The sequence below is a fragment of the Corvus hawaiiensis genome, chromosome 2 (genome assembly GCF_020740725.1).
Source record: "Corvus hawaiiensis isolate bCorHaw1 chromosome 2, bCorHaw1.pri.cur, whole genome shotgun sequence".
In the NCBI taxonomy this organism is placed as follows: Eukaryota; Metazoa; Chordata; class Aves; order Passeriformes; family Corvidae; genus Corvus; species Corvus hawaiiensis.
Window position 1 is genome coordinate 4788925 of NC_063214.1, and position 17577 is coordinate 4806501.

General features: G+C 47.8%; 1 protein-coding gene across 9 annotated transcripts in view; it reads right to left on the minus strand.

Moving 5' to 3' along the window:
- The window catches only part of RCSD1 (RCSD domain containing 1), a 37021-nt gene that overhangs the window by 2830 nt on the left and 16614 nt on the right, over nucleotides 1-17577 (minus strand). For 6 of the 9 annotated variants that reach the window (XM_048294871.1, XM_048294875.1, XM_048294869.1 and 3 more), the window contains 3 exons: nucleotides 4725-4832; nucleotides 2204-2293; nucleotides 888-959 (listed from right to left, as the gene is read on the minus strand). In XM_048294871.1, the coding sequence (XP_048150828.1) occupies nucleotides 888-959; nucleotides 2204-2293; nucleotides 4725-4832 (270 nt within the window). Of the gene's footprint in view, nucleotides 1-887; nucleotides 960-2203; nucleotides 2294-4724; nucleotides 4833-5125; nucleotides 5723-17577 lie in introns of those variants that run through there. The other 3 variants (XM_048294872.1, XM_048294873.1, XM_048294876.1) reach the window with 3 other exon arrangements.

The following is a 17577-nucleotide window of genomic DNA, read 5'->3' on the forward strand; positions in this document are numbered from 1 at the left end:
AGCCACCACACTCTGCAGTGGCTGAGCTGGCAGAAAATCTGAACAAGCAGCCAGCAATCACTTCAAGATTTAAACCCTCCTGTAGGCAAATGTCCTTGGGTGCATCAGGAGGGACAGTGCTATGAATAGGCTCAGGTTGTGTCAGGGTGGCCAGGAGGCTCTGGAGTGACACGTGCTGCCGGGACAGGCAGCTGGCAGCGGCAGGGCACTCTGTCTTCAGGCTGTGGAGCGCTGAACCACCCTCAGCAGCGCAGATCAGGCACCGCAGAAACATAAAAAGGGCAGGAAGCGCTGGGTGTGTTTGTGTGTAACTGTGGGAATCCAGAGGAGGGAAGCGCAGTGCAGAGCTTCCAGGCACACATGTGGGACAGCCAGAGCCCGGAACACACGCCCCACTGCCAGGACTGTCACCGCCTCTGCTCGATGCCAGCTCCCCGATGGAGTGCAGGGGACTCAGTGCAAGTGACACTGCTGCCAGGAAAGAGCTGGAGGAAGTCTCAGCCACGGTTTCCCTCACTTTCTCTCAAGAGCTGCACTTAAACTGAGGCTCCTGCCCCTGCTCCCTGCTCGAGCAGTGCTGCTGCCATGCCCATGCCCAGCCATGTAAAACGATCCTGATCCATGCACTGACATGCTCAGGGACATGCCGGGGGATCACTGGACTGCTTCTGATGCTTGTTACCATTACCAGACCTGCTCTGCCTTCATCTTTGTGTATGGTGGGACTGGGTCCTCACCAGTGAGGCCACTGCCCCATTTACCTGGCTGTCACCCCCTGGCTCCTGCATCCCGTTCCCCTGTGGCTGCTCTGCACGGGAAGTAGCTGTGACCCATGCCAATCAGTTTTAATTTGATGGGGAAGCCATGTGGGTTCTGCCAGGACCTACCTGCAGCTTTTCAATCATGGGTGAGCTTTTCACCTTGACCTTGGGAATGGGGCAAGCATTTGGCGACCGCTTCTGCAAAACAACATGCACGAAAACGTCACAGTAAAGTAGGTGAGAAACAGGAAATATAATAAAGGCAGAAAACTTGGAAGAGATAAGCAGAAACTGCTGGTAGGGAAGCAAATGAAGCCTCATGTAGTGTTTTCACACAAAAGTTTCTTTTTCTTCATTCCTGACCCCTTTCTCCTTTCATCCTACAGCCAGATACATTCCTCTGGGGGAGAAGGGCTGCTGTCTGAAGTGTCTGAGTTAGGTGATGTGTGATGGCTCTGCTCCTACACTGCCTTCACTAAGGTATCTAGCCTGTGGCACAGTTTCCCCTGGTATCATTTCAGGATCAGGCAGATTAAAATTCTATCTCTTAAAGCCATAATGTCAGCAAACATTGTGAACTTTCTGTGACAGGAAAGACTTTCTGCCACCACTTGAGTAACCAAGGTAAAGGATATCCAATTAGTATAAGCAGGAAGGGGCTAAATGGCAGGAAAGGTAGAGCTGTGACAAGGCTGGAAGCAGTCTCAGAAAGAGACAGCATTGCTTTCAGAAGGGGCATATTGCTTTTTTCAGAAAAGGAAGGAATCTAGCATTTTAAAACTTAATACTCCTTTGGCATGGAGGCAGCAAGAGCCTGTAGCTCACAGATAAGAAGGACAAAGAACTACCTGCTTGTTAAGGGCAGGTGACAACGTGAAATTTGGTGGGTAGACCTCATACCCTGAAACACAGAAGGATGGAAGTGACCAAAGAAGTCCTGGCCTGAGTGTAAAATTTCCTAAGTAGCAGCCAGCTTACTGGGACCCGCGCATTCAAGGGTCCTAAAGAAGTATTCAGTGGGTATTGCCAACAAACCCTCTTCTTCACTTTGGATTAATCATTCCCCTTTTCTGAGGATGGAAAAATCTCATGAGCAGAACTATTACCCCATTATGAGCAACAAACAGCATGGGTGCTCCCTGCTCAAATCTAATAAATACCAGTGGTTCCTGAACAGTGGTAACTGGATGGATCCATCAGTGAGCCAAGGGTGAAAACAAAAGCAGCAGAAATGGGCTAAGCATCCATGCTGCAGGAGCAGGGAACAGCATGGAGCTGACTCTGAGTCAGTACATGTGGGAGGGCAGGGGCAGGTTTGATGTTGCAAGATTGATGTCTTTGGCTGCACAGCCTGACCTCTCTGCCACCTCCAAACTCATGTCTCAGGAGAGAACAGGTTGCAGAGAGGAAAGACCTTGTCCCCCTATTAAACTGATACTCACTTGCTCATCATTGTCACTTGTCTCAGTTTTGTGGGAATACAAGGGAAGGGAGCAGGGTGGTTTCCTCCGAGTTGGCTTGTGTGGTGGCACCTAAGAGAAGAAAACAACCAACTCAGCAGCAGGGAAATCAGGTTTCTTAAAAAGGAAGTGAAATTCAAGCACCAAAGGGCATGCTGTGTGAGTGACCTGCTCGGGAGGCAGGGCTCAGCCTGCCCAAATGAGTCATCCAAAGGCAGCACAAGGTGGTATTAGCACATGGGGGTGCTTGTAGCATCTGGAGCCCAGTCTTAGTATTGGAAGAGTAGCCTGTATCTTTTTCTTGATGCAACAGACACTCTTCTAAGCTGTGAAGCCTTCCCAGAAACTTCATCTGCAAAGCATCCTGCTAGAAACCCCTTCACACTGGAACAGGTTGTGACTGTTCTCTTTCCTGTTTTTACCAGGATTTCCTTTCAGTGAGTCCCAGCTGCCTACCTGGTTCATGATTTCCTATTCTGCATCTGATACATTTTAGGGAAAAAAAGGGAAATTCCGACTTTTTCAGAATTTCAGCCCCATTCGTTTCTCTTGAATGAAGAAAAGCAGCTCACAGGGACAAGGCCTCAGCTGTAACCTTAAATTTGACTAAGAAACAGATTCTCTAGGGGAGAAGGAACAAGGCAACTTAATGGCAGGGACATTGATTCCTTCTGAATGTCCTTGGACTCTCAGAACGACAAGAGAGCTCCCTAGGAAGAGATGCATAGCACGTAACTATTGCTCTGGTCTTGAAGCTCAACTGTCTCCATTTTCATGCCAGGTTTGCAGTCTCTTGCCAAGCTGTTAACATACTTTTCATGTGTAAAAAAAAAAACAAACCAAAATAACTGGCTAATACTGTGGATCTTGGATAATATCTAGAATAAAGCATCTGGATAATTTTGCTGCCTTCTCACAGGCTGGCATGTGAAAAGTTGGATTATGGCATCTTTACCCTCTGTAGAGTTGGTTGTCTTGGAGGACCTGTGCACTAGATGTCACTTAAATTCTGGAGGTGCTGCACCCAGCCATGGCACTGCTGCATTTCTAAGCAGCTAAGGGCAGCCCTGCCCTTATCCTCGTGTCATGCTAGGAAGTAAAAATGTGTCTTATGGAAACCTGACGGTTCTGCAACCATGAAATGCTGCGCTGTGCCACAGCAGATGTGTCAGAGGTTCCCTGGTTGACAGGATCCTCTCTGCTGGCATGGGCCAAGCAAGGGTTAAAGACCATCCACTGGGCCATTAATCTGAAACCAGCTTGAGAAAGCCGGTGGGGAAGTGACAGATGGCTTGGAGAGAAAAGACAGGAAACTCTGTCCTCCTCTGTCTCTGGAGAAAATGAGTTTCCCTGAACTGTGAGGCCCCTCCACGCTGCCCTGGCTTGGGAGCAGAAGAGGTCTGCAGATAACACAAGAGAGGTCTGGGAACTTTCTGCCTTCTGAAGGATGAGGGACTTAGTGCAATTGAATCCCATACCTTCAAAAGAGGAAATCATTTTAATGGGACGGATGGAGTGGTGTGCTGGCTACCAGAGAGAAAAAAACAGTGCTTGGGAAAAGATTGGCTATTCCCATCCTGGGAGTGCAAAACTCTGATAGATGATGGAATGCCAGCCCTGCAGGACAGAGGTCACCACTGCATCCAGCCAAAGACAGAAGGGGTGACAGGGAGGATACCCTTAGGCCAGCCTGGGATCTGAGTGGCAGAAGGGAGCAGTTCAGTTTCTAAAGGGCACACATTGCCTGAGAAGGGCCACCAGCAAACATTTATGCTTCTAAAAGAAAAAGGCATAATGATACAGGAGGCTCTCTGAAAATGTCAACCTCCTTTCATAAATAACCCTGGCTTTCCTTTCTTCCTAAGAGAGGTATTCTAGTGTTTGGCTTAGGTGGTGAAAGTCAGCGTGTGAGGGATTGCCTGGAGTAGTGGGATTTCATTAAAATAAAGCTTCAGCATGATAGAGATAGGCACAGAGTCCGAAACATCGTTGGGAAGAGGCAGTGAAGGTGAGTAAAGAGGCAGCTTTCTCTCAGACTCACACAGAAGTAATTACCTGGAGGTGTAAGGAGGAGGAAACCCTCTTTTGTGAACGAGGTGCTGACGACGTGCCACTGGCTGCTACACTGCATAATCTTGCTGTTTGCTTTCTTTTTCCATCAACATTGGCTATTTCATTACTCATTGCTGCTGTCTGCCCACAAAAGCCAGCCCACATGCATGCACTGCTGTCTGCTGCTGCTGGGTAAATCTGTGCACCCTACCAAGCTTTGCAGTATCTCAGTTAGTGTCCGTCCCAAGACATGGCTCTACCAAAATACTCAACCACCAGTCGGCAATGCATGGAAGATACTGCCACAGCTTGCATGGCACAGAGAGATGAGTCCTCTGCACAGATTCAAAATCAAGGTGGATTCATGCTCAGATCATTGATGCTCCAGCAGGAAGAGATAAGTGATTAACTTCCCACTCAGTTTCCTGCTGGTGGCTGCAGAGCACCTTACCTCTTTTCCAGGGATATTGGCTGCTTGCTCTTTGAACTTCCCTGCTAGCTGAGCCACTGAGGGTGATGCCGACTTGTCCACCTCTGAGTTGGTCTCTGCTGGCCTGTTCTGACAAACCAGGAACAAGAAGTTATGAGTGAAGGCTGGGAAAAGCAAGCCTGTGCATGTGTTACAAAGTTTAAAAGTAAGAAGGGACTTGAACCAGAGTTCCTAACATCTGGCATCAATCACCCAGCCTGAGAGCAAGAGGTTTTGGAAGACAGGATTTAGCAGCATTTTCAAATATCCCAGAAAATCAGTAATTCACGCAGAGCCTTTCAGCTCCAGCCGAAGAGCCTACACTCAGTACTTTTCAATGGAAGCAAACCAGGTGTTTCAAGCCAAGTGTCTGTCCCTCTTACCCTTGCAGTGAGCAGATGGAGCAGGGCAGTAAGGTACATTCCCATACACCTCCTCAGCCCTCTCATACCCTTTTTACTGCCCTGGTCACCATCAGCCTTGCTTTTCTGCTGGTTCTGCTGTGAGAAGCCATTCCCAGTCCTCACAGCAAGCCAACATCTGCTTGGAGATGTGTCCCATGCTGTTCTGCTTTTTTGGCAGTGAAATACTCAGGCGGGTGGGGGGGGAAGGAGGAAATACCATGGCTGAGAGAAGCTTCCCCTCCCCTGGGTCGACAGCAGGCTGAGAAGCAGAAGGCTTGTGCTGGAGTCTGGATGAGGCAGCTCTTCCCACATCACACTGCCCTGGTGTCATCCCACATTTACCTTGTTTTCTTTGCTATGTGTCTATTGAGCAATTTGAGTAGAAAGCCTTGAAATCACAGCTGATGAAAGGAAACCTTTGTTCTTCATCTCTGGTATCTGATGCCAGGGAAACCAAACCAGGGGAACTGAGAATAACTAACCAACAATTGTTCTTCCAACCAGAAATAACAATCCTGGTTTTGTTAGAGGTGGAAACCTCAGAACAGGAAACCAGGTTACGAACCATCAGTAAGGAAGCTCACACCTCTGATCCCTGTACCACCACCACGAGCCCATGACCAGCACCACACTTCTCACCCCACTGCCTCAATGCCCTTCTGCTTCTCCGTCAGGAAGTTTCCCCAAAGGCTGTTGCTAGAGGAATACATTTCTGTTTCTGCAAAGCCTCCAGCAGAGCCTTTCCCTCTCCCTTGACACTGTTCTGCCTGGGGAGGGACCTGCTGTCTTGTGAACACAACCACTCCTTCAGCATCACTGGAGGTGAAAGGCCCTCAAAACACCAGTCTGGCCCATGCATGGACCACTTCCTTTGGGCAACCATGCTACAAGGGCTGAAGAAAGAGCTGTGGAAACTTGAAATCATATTAAGGAAGGGATTTATTTAGACTCACAGTTTCTAGTCTAGAAGCAAATCAAGGACGCTGCATTAAGGATCATCTCATCACCCACAGCTTGCAGCAGTCTCTAGTATGAAATGCCTGGTAGAGAGCAGTGCGGATAAGGCCAGTTTGCATAGTGGGAAAGGGCCTTTCCCTTTCTCAGAGACCTGTAAATAAATGCTCCCAGTAAACGTAATCGTCTTTTTCCAGACCCACAAGCTCCTGTAGGTGTCTGCCATTCCCTGTTAAACTAACCATACACTTTGGAATAGCTTTCCTGTACCCAAGGAAGTCATATCAAGCTGTCTCATCCCAATGACCTTCACGCACCTTCCCCTCAGCTTTTCACCTTTCATTGGAGTGAAAGGCAGGGAAAGTGGCAGATAATGGAATGGAAGAAGGAGTGAGTAAGCAGATCAGCAGGGCAACCTGCTGCACATGAAAAATGATGGCTGGACTAAGTGGGGAGGGAGGCCAGTTCTGCAATGCAGGCTGTGTCTCCCTGGTGTGAAGGGAGGGCAGGCTGGAAAGAGGAAGGAGCAAAGAATGAACCTCGAGAAGGAAGGATGGACTGGGAGGCTCATCATACCAGCTCCCAGGATACCTGGGCATGGCAGAATGGACACCTGAAGTAAGGATTCAGTTGAAACTAAGGAGCTGCAAGTGCTCAGTGTCTGTGGCAGAAGGGCTGCCTCCCTCGTAGCCCATTTTTTTCCAAGAGCTTCTTTCACAGCCCCTTGCCTTTACACAGAAAAGACACTGAACTTCCTCTTGGCCTCCCTGACCTCTTGTTTTTCGGGGTGAATTTTTCCTTTCTTTCTTTTTCTTTTAATTTCAGTCTGAAAACACAGCTCCCTTTCTTTGATCCGAGCTGGGAGGCCAGCACGGTTCCATGGGTGTCCTGTACTGGCGGCTCCTGCGGGTGGGGGTGCAGGGCCAGGGCTCAGGAAGCACTGAACATGCCATTCTAAGATTAGCACCAGTAGCCCACGGGGCTGTGTCCTCCAGAAGCTGCCAGCTGCAGACTCTCCGATTACGGAAAATAAAGAACAGGAAAGGATCCTTTCTCAGATCCCTTCTGGAAGTTACACTGCTGGGCTGTATCCAGCTTTTTTTACAGCTTATTTTTCTCCCCAGGTGATGTGCCAGGCTCTGTGTCTTCTGGTCAAGGGAAAGCGCTGTATTTGGGTGCAAAAAGTTCCCTTCCTTGCACTTCAAGGAGAACACCATTCCTGTGACTTCCAGGAGCTGGGCTGGCAGTCCCCCTCTCCTCCTTCCCATCACTGTGAGGAAGGTGGGAAGCCTCATTTTATCACTTTCAACCCAGAGGGTGCACCAGCCCTCAGTCTCTTCCACACCAAAGACTAAGACATCTGCTTCTCTCACCCCAGAGCTCAGTGCTGGCTCTCTCCTGCCCCACAAGACTAATGCAACCTCTCCCATTCCTGGTCACGTTTCCCACCCGGGTGACACAACCTACCACCACTTTTCTAAATGGTGATGAGAAGTAGCTCTGCTCATTTTCTATTTGTTTTCTGTTTTGTTTTGTTGTTACCTTGTTTTGGGTTTTGTTTGTTTTTTTGTTTTTGTGGGTTTTGGTTTTTTGAGTGGTTTTTTCTTTCGCAATAACACTGAAATTACTCAGACATGATTTCTGCACTTTTTGCAGCCAACTGCTGATTCTTTTCCTTTTCAGAAGAGAAGCATGGGCAGTCTGCATGGGCTAAAACCACTGAGCTAAGGTTAAAGGCTTAATCCATCAGTAATTTAGTGACTGCTACTCTGAGGTCTTTTACTGTTCCATAAAAATAAGTGTCTAAGCATTATATATTCTGAAAAATGTCAGAGCTTTAAACAGGAACTGAATTATATCATCAATGTAAGCATGGCATTCTGTGCAAAAAAAGGAAGTGCAACTACCAAGTTCTCTGTAAGGTGTATGTTTCACTTTTCTCTTCCAAATAAGTTTATAAAATTGAGTAAATTTGAAAACACCATGTTTTCAACACCATGTTTCTTCGTCTGCTTTTAAAACTGAGCCTAGTCCCTGTTAGTAGCACTGGGGAAGAAAGTTCTGCCTTCAGTTGTGTTTGAGGTACAAATGTGCCAGTTTGAGCCCCCCAAACCTCTCCTTCCTCATGCCTCGGAGTCCTTGCCTCTGTTGTGAGAGCAAAACTGCCCACCAACCCCTGACCCTGCAGATTGTGTGAAGGGAGGCCACTGCTTTTGGCACAGATCTTGCTCCTCTCACAGGCTGCCTGGATCCACTGGATCCCCACAGAAGTGACCTGCTCCAATAGGTCCCCACAGAAATGTCCCATGGTGTACCTGGTCTGACTGCTGAAGAGAGGAAAGTTCTACTGGCTGTCATACAGTGGAGTGTTTTGGCTAAATACCAGCTGAACAACAGCAGAGATCTGTTCCTTCCCTCCTCTACGAATCTTCTAACACGCTTGCTCTTTGCAGGCAGGACATTTTGGCCAGATGGATCACCTTTTATCTGAGAAGCAACACCTCCACAGCACCTTGCAAGGCTGGAGTACTCAGCAGCTACGAAATCAGTGATGGTTACACAATTTTGGTACTGGTCCCGTGCAACTGTCACCCCTATTCTCGTGCAGCTGCATCTAGACACGGTTTTGAAGCCAGTCCCCAACCTCCACATCCCTCCTTTGTTTCAAAAGACCTTCACAGGAATGATTCCCTGCAGCTTGTTCCAACACCAGCCCATCATGCCAGATCCTGTGCTCACACAAGTGCTGCTAAGCTCCCCTGTGACTCTCATAGGGGTCTTTTCATTGCTGCACACACAATCTACCTCAGCAACAGCAAAGATGGCAAAAATAATGACAAAAATAATATCTCAGAGGCAGTTACAATAAGGCATCCAAGGCTCGGGGATAGTGTCTTGATTACAGATCCAGAAAGGGTGATATTCAGCACCATGAGAAGGTAGTTGTCAGTATGCTAGAGAAAAACAAGGGAGTGTCAGTGCTTTTGGGGCACAGTTTCGCAAGGCCTTGGTTTCAGCAGAACGACAGCTTATGTTTCCAACCACTCATTCTGCCCTGACCTTTCCTCTCCCCCTTCCCCCCTCCCCTGCACCCGTGTGAGTTTGTGGGGCTGTGCTGTAAACTGGATCACTGAAATGATCTGGGCTAAAAATACATCCCTTAACTCTTTACACGGTTATTTTTAACCCAGGTCATTTCAGCAATGGAGTTCACAGCACAGCCCAACACACGCTTGCCCTGCTGTAGTGGAAAGGGATGGAGGGGTGGCAGGGGCAGCCTGAAGCACAGGGGGGAGGGCTTCCCTTTAGCTGCTCCAGCCAGGGCCTGAGGAAATTACGTCCCTCTGTGTCCTCCTGTTCGGAGGGCTGATAAGACAGCAAAATCCTATTTTTGCATGCCTGCTGGTAGAGGCTGGTCTGGTCTGTGGCTCTGGTATTTGACCCTGCACCCACCCACCTGAGGTGCAGCCGAGTGCAGGCTGTGAACCCAGGGAGCACATTGCCAGTAGGAAGTTGCCATTAAGCAGCCACGAAACACCCATAAATACCATGTCAGCCATCCCCAGCAGCCCTGCTGCAAATAACAGCAGCCACACGTGCAAGCAGGTTCTCTCTGCTGCATGGCACAGGCAGAGCTCTGCACCGGTAGGACCTGCTCAGCTAAGGAAGGGATGGGGATGCGTCTGTGGGGAGGAAACTCCTTAAGTCAGAATAAACCATCATCACACTCTGCCTGGAGGCCAGCAACTGGGAAGCAGTGCTGTGGTTTTGCTGGAATTAAAGCATCAATCCCAACAAAGGCACTGGATTTCAGGAGGGAACAGAGCCTCTTGCAGAACCTCTCTTCTCTGCTTGGCTCAGCTCTCCAAAGGCAAAGCATTCTGCACAAAGCCTTCCCAGGACCGACCCTTCTCGTTTTTCAGTGAGGTAGCTGCAGGATTTGGGGAGCCAGCCAGCCACAGACCTTGTCTGCATGGGAAAGCTTATATCAAACTGAGCTAACTCTCTCAGCTTGCAGGGCAAAATACAGCCTTAATCTGATCGAGGTGCTGCTTTTCTGCCTAACTGAACTCATTTGCAATCAGCTTGGCTGAAAGGAGCTGTTCTCAAGCTCTCAAATACTCAGTTCTGACACAGAAAGCAGCATTTTGGGAACGACACTGTAAGCTGCATCAGGGAATACAGCTCCTTCCAGGGCTCCCTGGGGGCAGGAGGGGGTGAATGTCTCCTACTCCTGCAGTGAGGTGCTGCCTCTTCCCTGAAAAGTCCCGTGCAGAGCTGGGGTTTGATGAACTGGAGATGTCCTGCACATCTCAGACCAGGCAATGGACAAGTGCTGACAGTACAGCTCCGATTTTGATTGTGATGATTTCCATCAGCGAGAGCCAATCCCTTCTCCCTGTTCCATCTTTTATTCAACCACAGAGGACAGCTGGAGGCAAAAGGTCACTGAATAGTCACACAGGGCATGATCTAAGGTACGCTTCCTGTTTATCTGCAGAGGACATGAACTTATGCTCTGGAAAATGCACCACAAATGCATCTCAGTTACTTCGGCTCTCACATTTTTTAAGTGCAGATAAGATTAGATGGGCAGCTCGTAAGGAACTCCTCTTTAAATCAACTAAAAAAGCTCAAGAATAGTTTTTAGTTAGGACTGGACCCATGTTACTGATGGAAAAACCTCTCTAATATGTAGTTTGTAGTTTCATTCAAAGCCATCGCTCTGTATCTGACTTTTAGATGAATCCCAGCTTGCACCCTCCTGCCAACATAACCTGAACTGATTTGTTTATCTGTACCCATGGGAGTACATCAGTGGCATCGGGATCATACTGAAAGAGGAACATTGTTTGGACTGCAAAGGGAGAGGCAAATAAGCAGGGTATGTTTAAAACACAAACTCCCCCAAAAGAGCAAATGGAAAGAGGAGAGGCTGGGAAAATACCTGAATCATAGAGTGAGGAATCAGGCAGCACTAATCAGGAGACACTGCTACCCACAAGCTGAGCCTGCCTGTTCTCCCTGTGACCCACGGAAGCACCAACACAGGCTGAACACAGATTGCCCAGGAAGTGGGTGGGCTCACACTGGCCTTGGCCCATGTTATACAGCCCTAGAAGGAAATCTCACAATGCTTGTTCCGACTGGAGATCAGCATCACGCTGGGCCCCTGGCTCAAGAAGCAACACATCCCAAGATGCACGTCCCAAATAAACAAAACTCATCTTGCTACACTGACCCCTTTTCATCCCATTCTCTCTCTTTACTCTTCTTTACAAATCATTCTCACTGGAGACCTTCCAGCTCTCTGTTTCAGGAGGGATTTATGTGATTTATTTACTCACTTGGCGTCTTATCTGGCAAGGAAGCTGCCCCTTGTCTCATTGTAGTAAACTTTAATTATTGGCAGAAGCCCCAGCTGGAAGTGGCTGCAGCTGTGGCTCTGTGATACCTTATAGCCAGTCCTGTCCATCACTGCATCAGTGTAGCCTGTAGCACCTTGGGAAGTGAGGCCAAGGCTCCTACCTGCCTTTCCTACCATTTACTGCACAACAGGGGTGATGATTACTGTGCTCTGCTCCACCAGAGCAAAAGCTACCCTGTGAGCCACCTCTGCCCCTTGCTCTGGTGGGGCTTGGCTAACTCTGAGAACTTTGTGAGCATTCAGAGCATTAGGACAGTTACTTTCCAGGAGAGGACAAGACCAGAATACCTTGCAGGTCTTTCAGGTGTATCCTTAACACTACAAAACAAGTAACATTTTTCTACTTCTACAATACTACTTCTGCAGTATTTCCTTTGATCAGCCTTTGCTGGACACCAAACACCTCCATTTCACAATCCCTATGAGAATTTTGTGAGGTTTATAAATGGCAGTATGCACAGAGTCCTCATCCTTTTCCTCCAAGCTGCCATCAGATGGCTGAGCAAAAAGGAGTAACTGGCCTCAAAGTGCCATGGGCCCCTCACTGCCAGGATGCAGGAGTGAAACATCATAGGAAGCTGAGCAAAGAAAGTAAGATTTCCACTTGAAAGATACAAGGAGAATTCTGGGGCTGATATCTGGCCATACAATCTGGTTATGAAAGAGTGTTAGGGTTTGTTGAGGTGTAATGATGACCCCAGCACGCTCTGCAGAATTCTCGGCTGTTGTTTGCCAGGACTGGCATTTTGAAGGTTGTGCAAACAGGTTTCTAGTTTGACTTGCAACAAAAGGAGTCAATGTCTCATATCAGAGTGTACACAACTGTGCAGAACCACTGCACATCCAAGATAAAGCTGCTTCTAGGTGGTGAAGCCTCAGCCAGTGCAGAGGAAGCCTCCTCATCTGGTTGATGTCACACGCAACAGATTCAATCTTGCACCTTCAGGGAAAGCAATCTGTGAATTATATTGTGAATCCTGGAGTTTGGGCTCCGGATTTCTGAATACTCTGCAAAGACAACAGGATCTCCGATTAGGTTTGGGACCAGCCTGAGCTCCTGGCCCCAAAGATGGGTTCTAGACCCCTTTGACCCAGCCACACATCTCTTCTGTACGTGTCCCTACATAGCTGCAGACTGTGGTTTCCTTAAGACGAGGGAATGTTCCTTAATTGAGAAATGTCAAAAAAGTAAAGAAATATTGGACGTGGAAGTTTTGGAGACAGTCAGGAGGACGTAAGCAGTCCTGCTTATGCGTGCTGCCTTCAAGGCAGTCAGTGTTGTTAGAACCCAGAGATCCCTAGCAGCTCTCCTCTGTTCCCTCTGAAAACAGGACCTCTCACAGCAGCCCTAACACAGATTCAACTTAAACTCCTGAAATGGAAGTGGCAGGAAAACACATCAGGTCTCCTCTTAAACTCTTCCTTTCTGAAACATTTTCAGTGGAGAGCAAGCTTCTTGCCTGAGGGTAAATCACTGCTGGCCTGTCTCTTGGAGTCTATTGAATAAGTTAGCCACAAGAACAACTCAGAAGTATGACATTCCTTCTCAGAGTGGCACCCAGGTCAACGCTTATCCCACCACAGATAAATGAATATAGGATGAGTGTGTGCCTGACCTCAGCTGCAAGGCTATTGCACAGCTATAATGAGGGTGATAATGAGGAAGGAGCTCTGACTATAACCCAGAGCAGAATAGTACGAGGAATGTGGACTACAAGGAATTGTTTGTTTTTAAGAGAAAGCGCAGAAAAATCCCACTTTACATAAAATATGTAAAAATATGTAACATTTCCCTGTGTTTGGAAAGGGTTTGCTTTAGGGCAACATTTTTCTCAAGACTTGCAGTGATCTGGTCTTGATTTTCTCATTCTGAGAGTTCCCTTGTGAACTGCTGCCATCTTGGCACTCGGGGTCAAGCACTGCCCAAAGGGTAATGTGAGGATATTCCAGCTCAGCAGCTTTCATCCAGAACACTGCAAGAAAATCTCTCCCTCACAGTAACTTCAAAACTACAGAGGGTCGGATCTGCCGAATTTAAAGGCTCACCAAAGCAAGATTTGGGAATTGGGTAGAGGTGGGAGGTAAGTAGCCCAAAACTAGTAAAGGGACAAATGTTTCTCAAAGGAAGAAGCACTGTGTTGAGCACGTCCACTGTAAATAAATGGGTCACGTACTACATGCCTTGCCTACTAACAGTAGAAGGGAAACTCCTGATGGCTTTCCATCCTTTACTGGTTTGAGGTACCCAAGCTTAATTTTATTTAGGGCCCAATTGTGCCGGACTGTAGAGACCACAGGGTGGTGGCTGGAGTGAGATGCTGTGGCAATGCCAGGCAGGAGACAGGCAGAGTAGAGTAGCCAGTGCCAGACATGCAGGAGAGGAGCTGTGTCCTTCACAACAGAATTATAGGAAACATCTGTAGACATCGGGAAATTTGATGTGGTGAATGAACTATCTACCTTCTGTGTCAGAGAGTGGCTACAAAGAAAATAAAATGAGATAATCTTTATTCTAAGCAAGTTGTTCTTTCCCTTGTGCCATGGTACGTAGCTCTCAGGAGTGCCTGGCCTGTGCTTGCCCAGCTCTGTCGGGCAAGATTAGCAAAAGCAGCAAGTGTCACTGTGAAAGGCACAAGTGAGACCTTGAGTCTCCCTGAAAGGCACAAGTGAGACCTTGAGTCTCCATTTCTGTAATGAGAGTATCTGGCAACTGCATGGTGCCTACATGTTCCCAGCACTGCATGGGCTGATTAATCTCAGCAGCATTACCTCAAACCTTCACTGTTAAGAGCATCTGCTGAGAGGGCAATGTATGGGCTTGTGCACTTTAATGCCTGTATAGCTACTGCTGCATACCCCACAGAACTGGTCCTGAGGGGAAGCCAGGGTTTTATCTGTCAGGAGGGCACTCAGGTGACCAGGCAGGTGTGTGAGATCTCCTCTGCCCCAGCAAACCTTGAATTCTTTGCTGCATGTTGGCATGGCTTTAACAGGCAGGCTGGCAAGTGCTTGCCCTAAACCCTGGATTAAAACCCATCCCTTCCTGGGCAGACCAAAGAGTTTGAAGCCCACACTCTGTGAGAACAGAATGGAGCCCAGGCTGCCTGCTTCCTGAGCAAGTGTCTTATTGCATCTGGCAAAGGCTGCCAAGAGTGGTTTGATCAAGCACCACCATTACCAAAAGAGGCAGCGAACTGCAGCACCTGGTCCCTGCCGGGCAGGGTGCCTGTGCAGGGGCAGCATGTGTGAAACCTCAGCCTGTACCCTACACAGACACAGGCAGCTCTTGGCTCTGCTGTGCCCTGAGCAGGATAAGGCACCTGGCTGTTCGGCCATGACTCTCTGCGCAGGGATAGCAAACCATTTAAAATCAATCATTTAAATAAATTGCTCTGTGTGTGCACAGTGGTTTGGGAATCCCTGACTGAGGTGACCACAGAAACCTCCAGCAAAACATGGGTGTCACCGTTTCCTTTCTGCAATAAGTGCTTTTGTGAGATGCCTGATCCTGTTTGCTTGTGTTCACCATGCTCAGAGTATTCTAATGGGGAAAGGAGTAGTGGGAAGAGATGAGGATGTGGGACTGGGGGAATGTAATAGCGGCCCAAGGACAGGTCAAGCAGGGCAAATCCAGGCCTGTGCAGAAGCAGCATCCCAGGCACTGGTTAAATTTTGATGCGGAGCAGGCAGGTGCCCAGTGATCTGGAGGAACCTACAGAGTCAGGCAGTGGCTGCAAGACACGGATAGCAGTCCTTCCATTCTGCATTAGTCCTGTAGTTGATCTAGGACACTACAATTGCCCTCAACTGATCAAAAATCCAGGAAAGAATTTTAGTCCAACAACTAAAATGAGATTTGGTGCCAGAAGCCAGAATGCTCAAGAGGAAAGAGTCAAAAGGTACTCAAAGACCTTTCTCGAGTACGAGGTGACGCCTACTGCAGGGAGAAGACAGGAGGTTGAGATGAGAGGTAGGAAGGTGAAAGAAAAGGCTGTCAAGTACCAGTGAGACCTGAGGAGGAGAGGCTGTGTGACATACAGTTAAAAGAGATCATGATCATCAGGATTATTTGGTTTATAAGATACATAACAACATCTGCATGCAGACAGAGACGAGGAAAAACACAGGAGGGCTAAGAGGAGAGGCAAAAATCTACAACGCCAGCTAGGCCAGCTGCCTACAGGCAAGGTGACCAGGGTGTCCAGGAGAGCAGGGAAAACATCCAAGCTTCATTAAGGAGTCCAACCAATTCAAGGAGAAACGGCCTCCGCCTTTCCTGTAGAAGCGCCCTGCGTCTGCAACTGCCTCACACAAGCCCAGCACAGCTGCTCGCAGACAGGCCGAGCAGCCAACATGGAAATCATCTCAGGCAGCAGGAAGAAGACTGTGGATAAAGCTGGTATGTGGCTGGATGCAGTCACACCCAGTCACACAAATGGAAAAAGAGGGAAAAGCAGAGAGGTTGTGCCCACACAGGCAGCATGGCAGCCTCTTTCCCCTGACAGGCTCCATGCAACGGGAGTTCTATGGCCACCTGAGGCAACACAGCTTCAAAAACTCACCCATACTGGGTTTTAAGCCCAGACATACCACACAGGGTAGTCCCTTCAAGTCTTTGGGGTGCATTGTTGTCTCTTTTTAGAGTCTGAGGTATTTAAGATGATACAGCTTTAAGAAATCAAAAAGAAATACAGAAAGATTGAAAAGCTGGTAGTTTACCCTGTGGCTACTCTAGGTGAAAATGGATTTCAAACCATCTAACTTCAACTCAGCAGTACCCTGTCCACTGCAAACCTGAGCTCAGCCATCAGTACCCTTAAGACTGAGACACAAAAACCCAGTAGTTTAACACAGATCTCTACAATTACTAAGTTTGACCACACTAAAAGACTGGGCTAATATGCCTTTTTCCTTTATGAAGTCCTGGAAACTCAGTGTCTTGCTATTTCCTTCAAGTTAATGTACTTGTTTTTAAAAGACTGGCTGTATTTATCTGGAACAAAGAGTTTCCAAAAAAAGAGGTGGGTTTTTTTTCTCATTTGGCCTTAAAAGAACAGTGTTGATTTTGCAGAGCTGTTCCCTTGCTCCAAGTGAACACCAGGGACACACCTGAGGTATTTTTCCATCAAGTTTACCATATCTCTATGTCTTTTGGGGGAAATAGGTTGTGCTGCTTAAATGTGAGTGCTATCAGTAAGCCAGAACCCTGCAGCAGATACACTGAGCATTCCTATGATCTGAGGTTATGAAAATTCAGATTGTGATGCTGAAAATAAAGTCCCTTACTCTGAAACGCCCTGTCAAATACAGCCCTCGGCCCCTCTCTTAAAGAAAGCCACACTGAAGAAGGCCAGTGGGAATGTAACAAGAGGAAATGTCCTCAAGTTGCCCCAGGAGAGGCTTAGATAGGATAATAGGAAAAATTTCTTCACTGAAAGGGTTGTTCAAGCACTGGAACAGGTTCACAGGGAAGTGATGGAGCCACCATCCCAAAGGACACATATATGCAGCACTTAGAGATATGTTTTAGTGGTGGGCTTGGCAGGGCTGGGTTAATGGTTGGACTTGATGATCTTAGAGGTCTTTTCCAACCTAGAAGATTCTGTGATTAACCTGGCAGCAGGACTTCAGTGTCAGCTGAGAGCTAACGCACCATTTTCTTAAATCATTGAAGATCCCCACTCTCCTTCAAGCAGCACTACTTTTCATTTCTCCAAAATTAAATTAGATGAACATCTACTTTCAGCTTAGTTCAGGAAGACATCTGGATTTTCTGGTATGTCAGGCAGGAGGATATGGATATACAGTCCTGTCATGAACTCCTTCTCTCCATCTGATGGGAGCCCCCTAGCAATAAATACTGCCTGAAAGCTTGGTGATACAACCAGACATGAGCTATAGCAGATATCTAAAATGCAGATAATATGCATGACAGGCAGGGGGGGATGGATTATTTCTCAGAAATTATCCATTGAATAAATAAGCTGATGAGGTTGTGTTGTTTTAAGAATCCACAGACACTCCCAATGCGGAATTGCTCCGTCGGAGC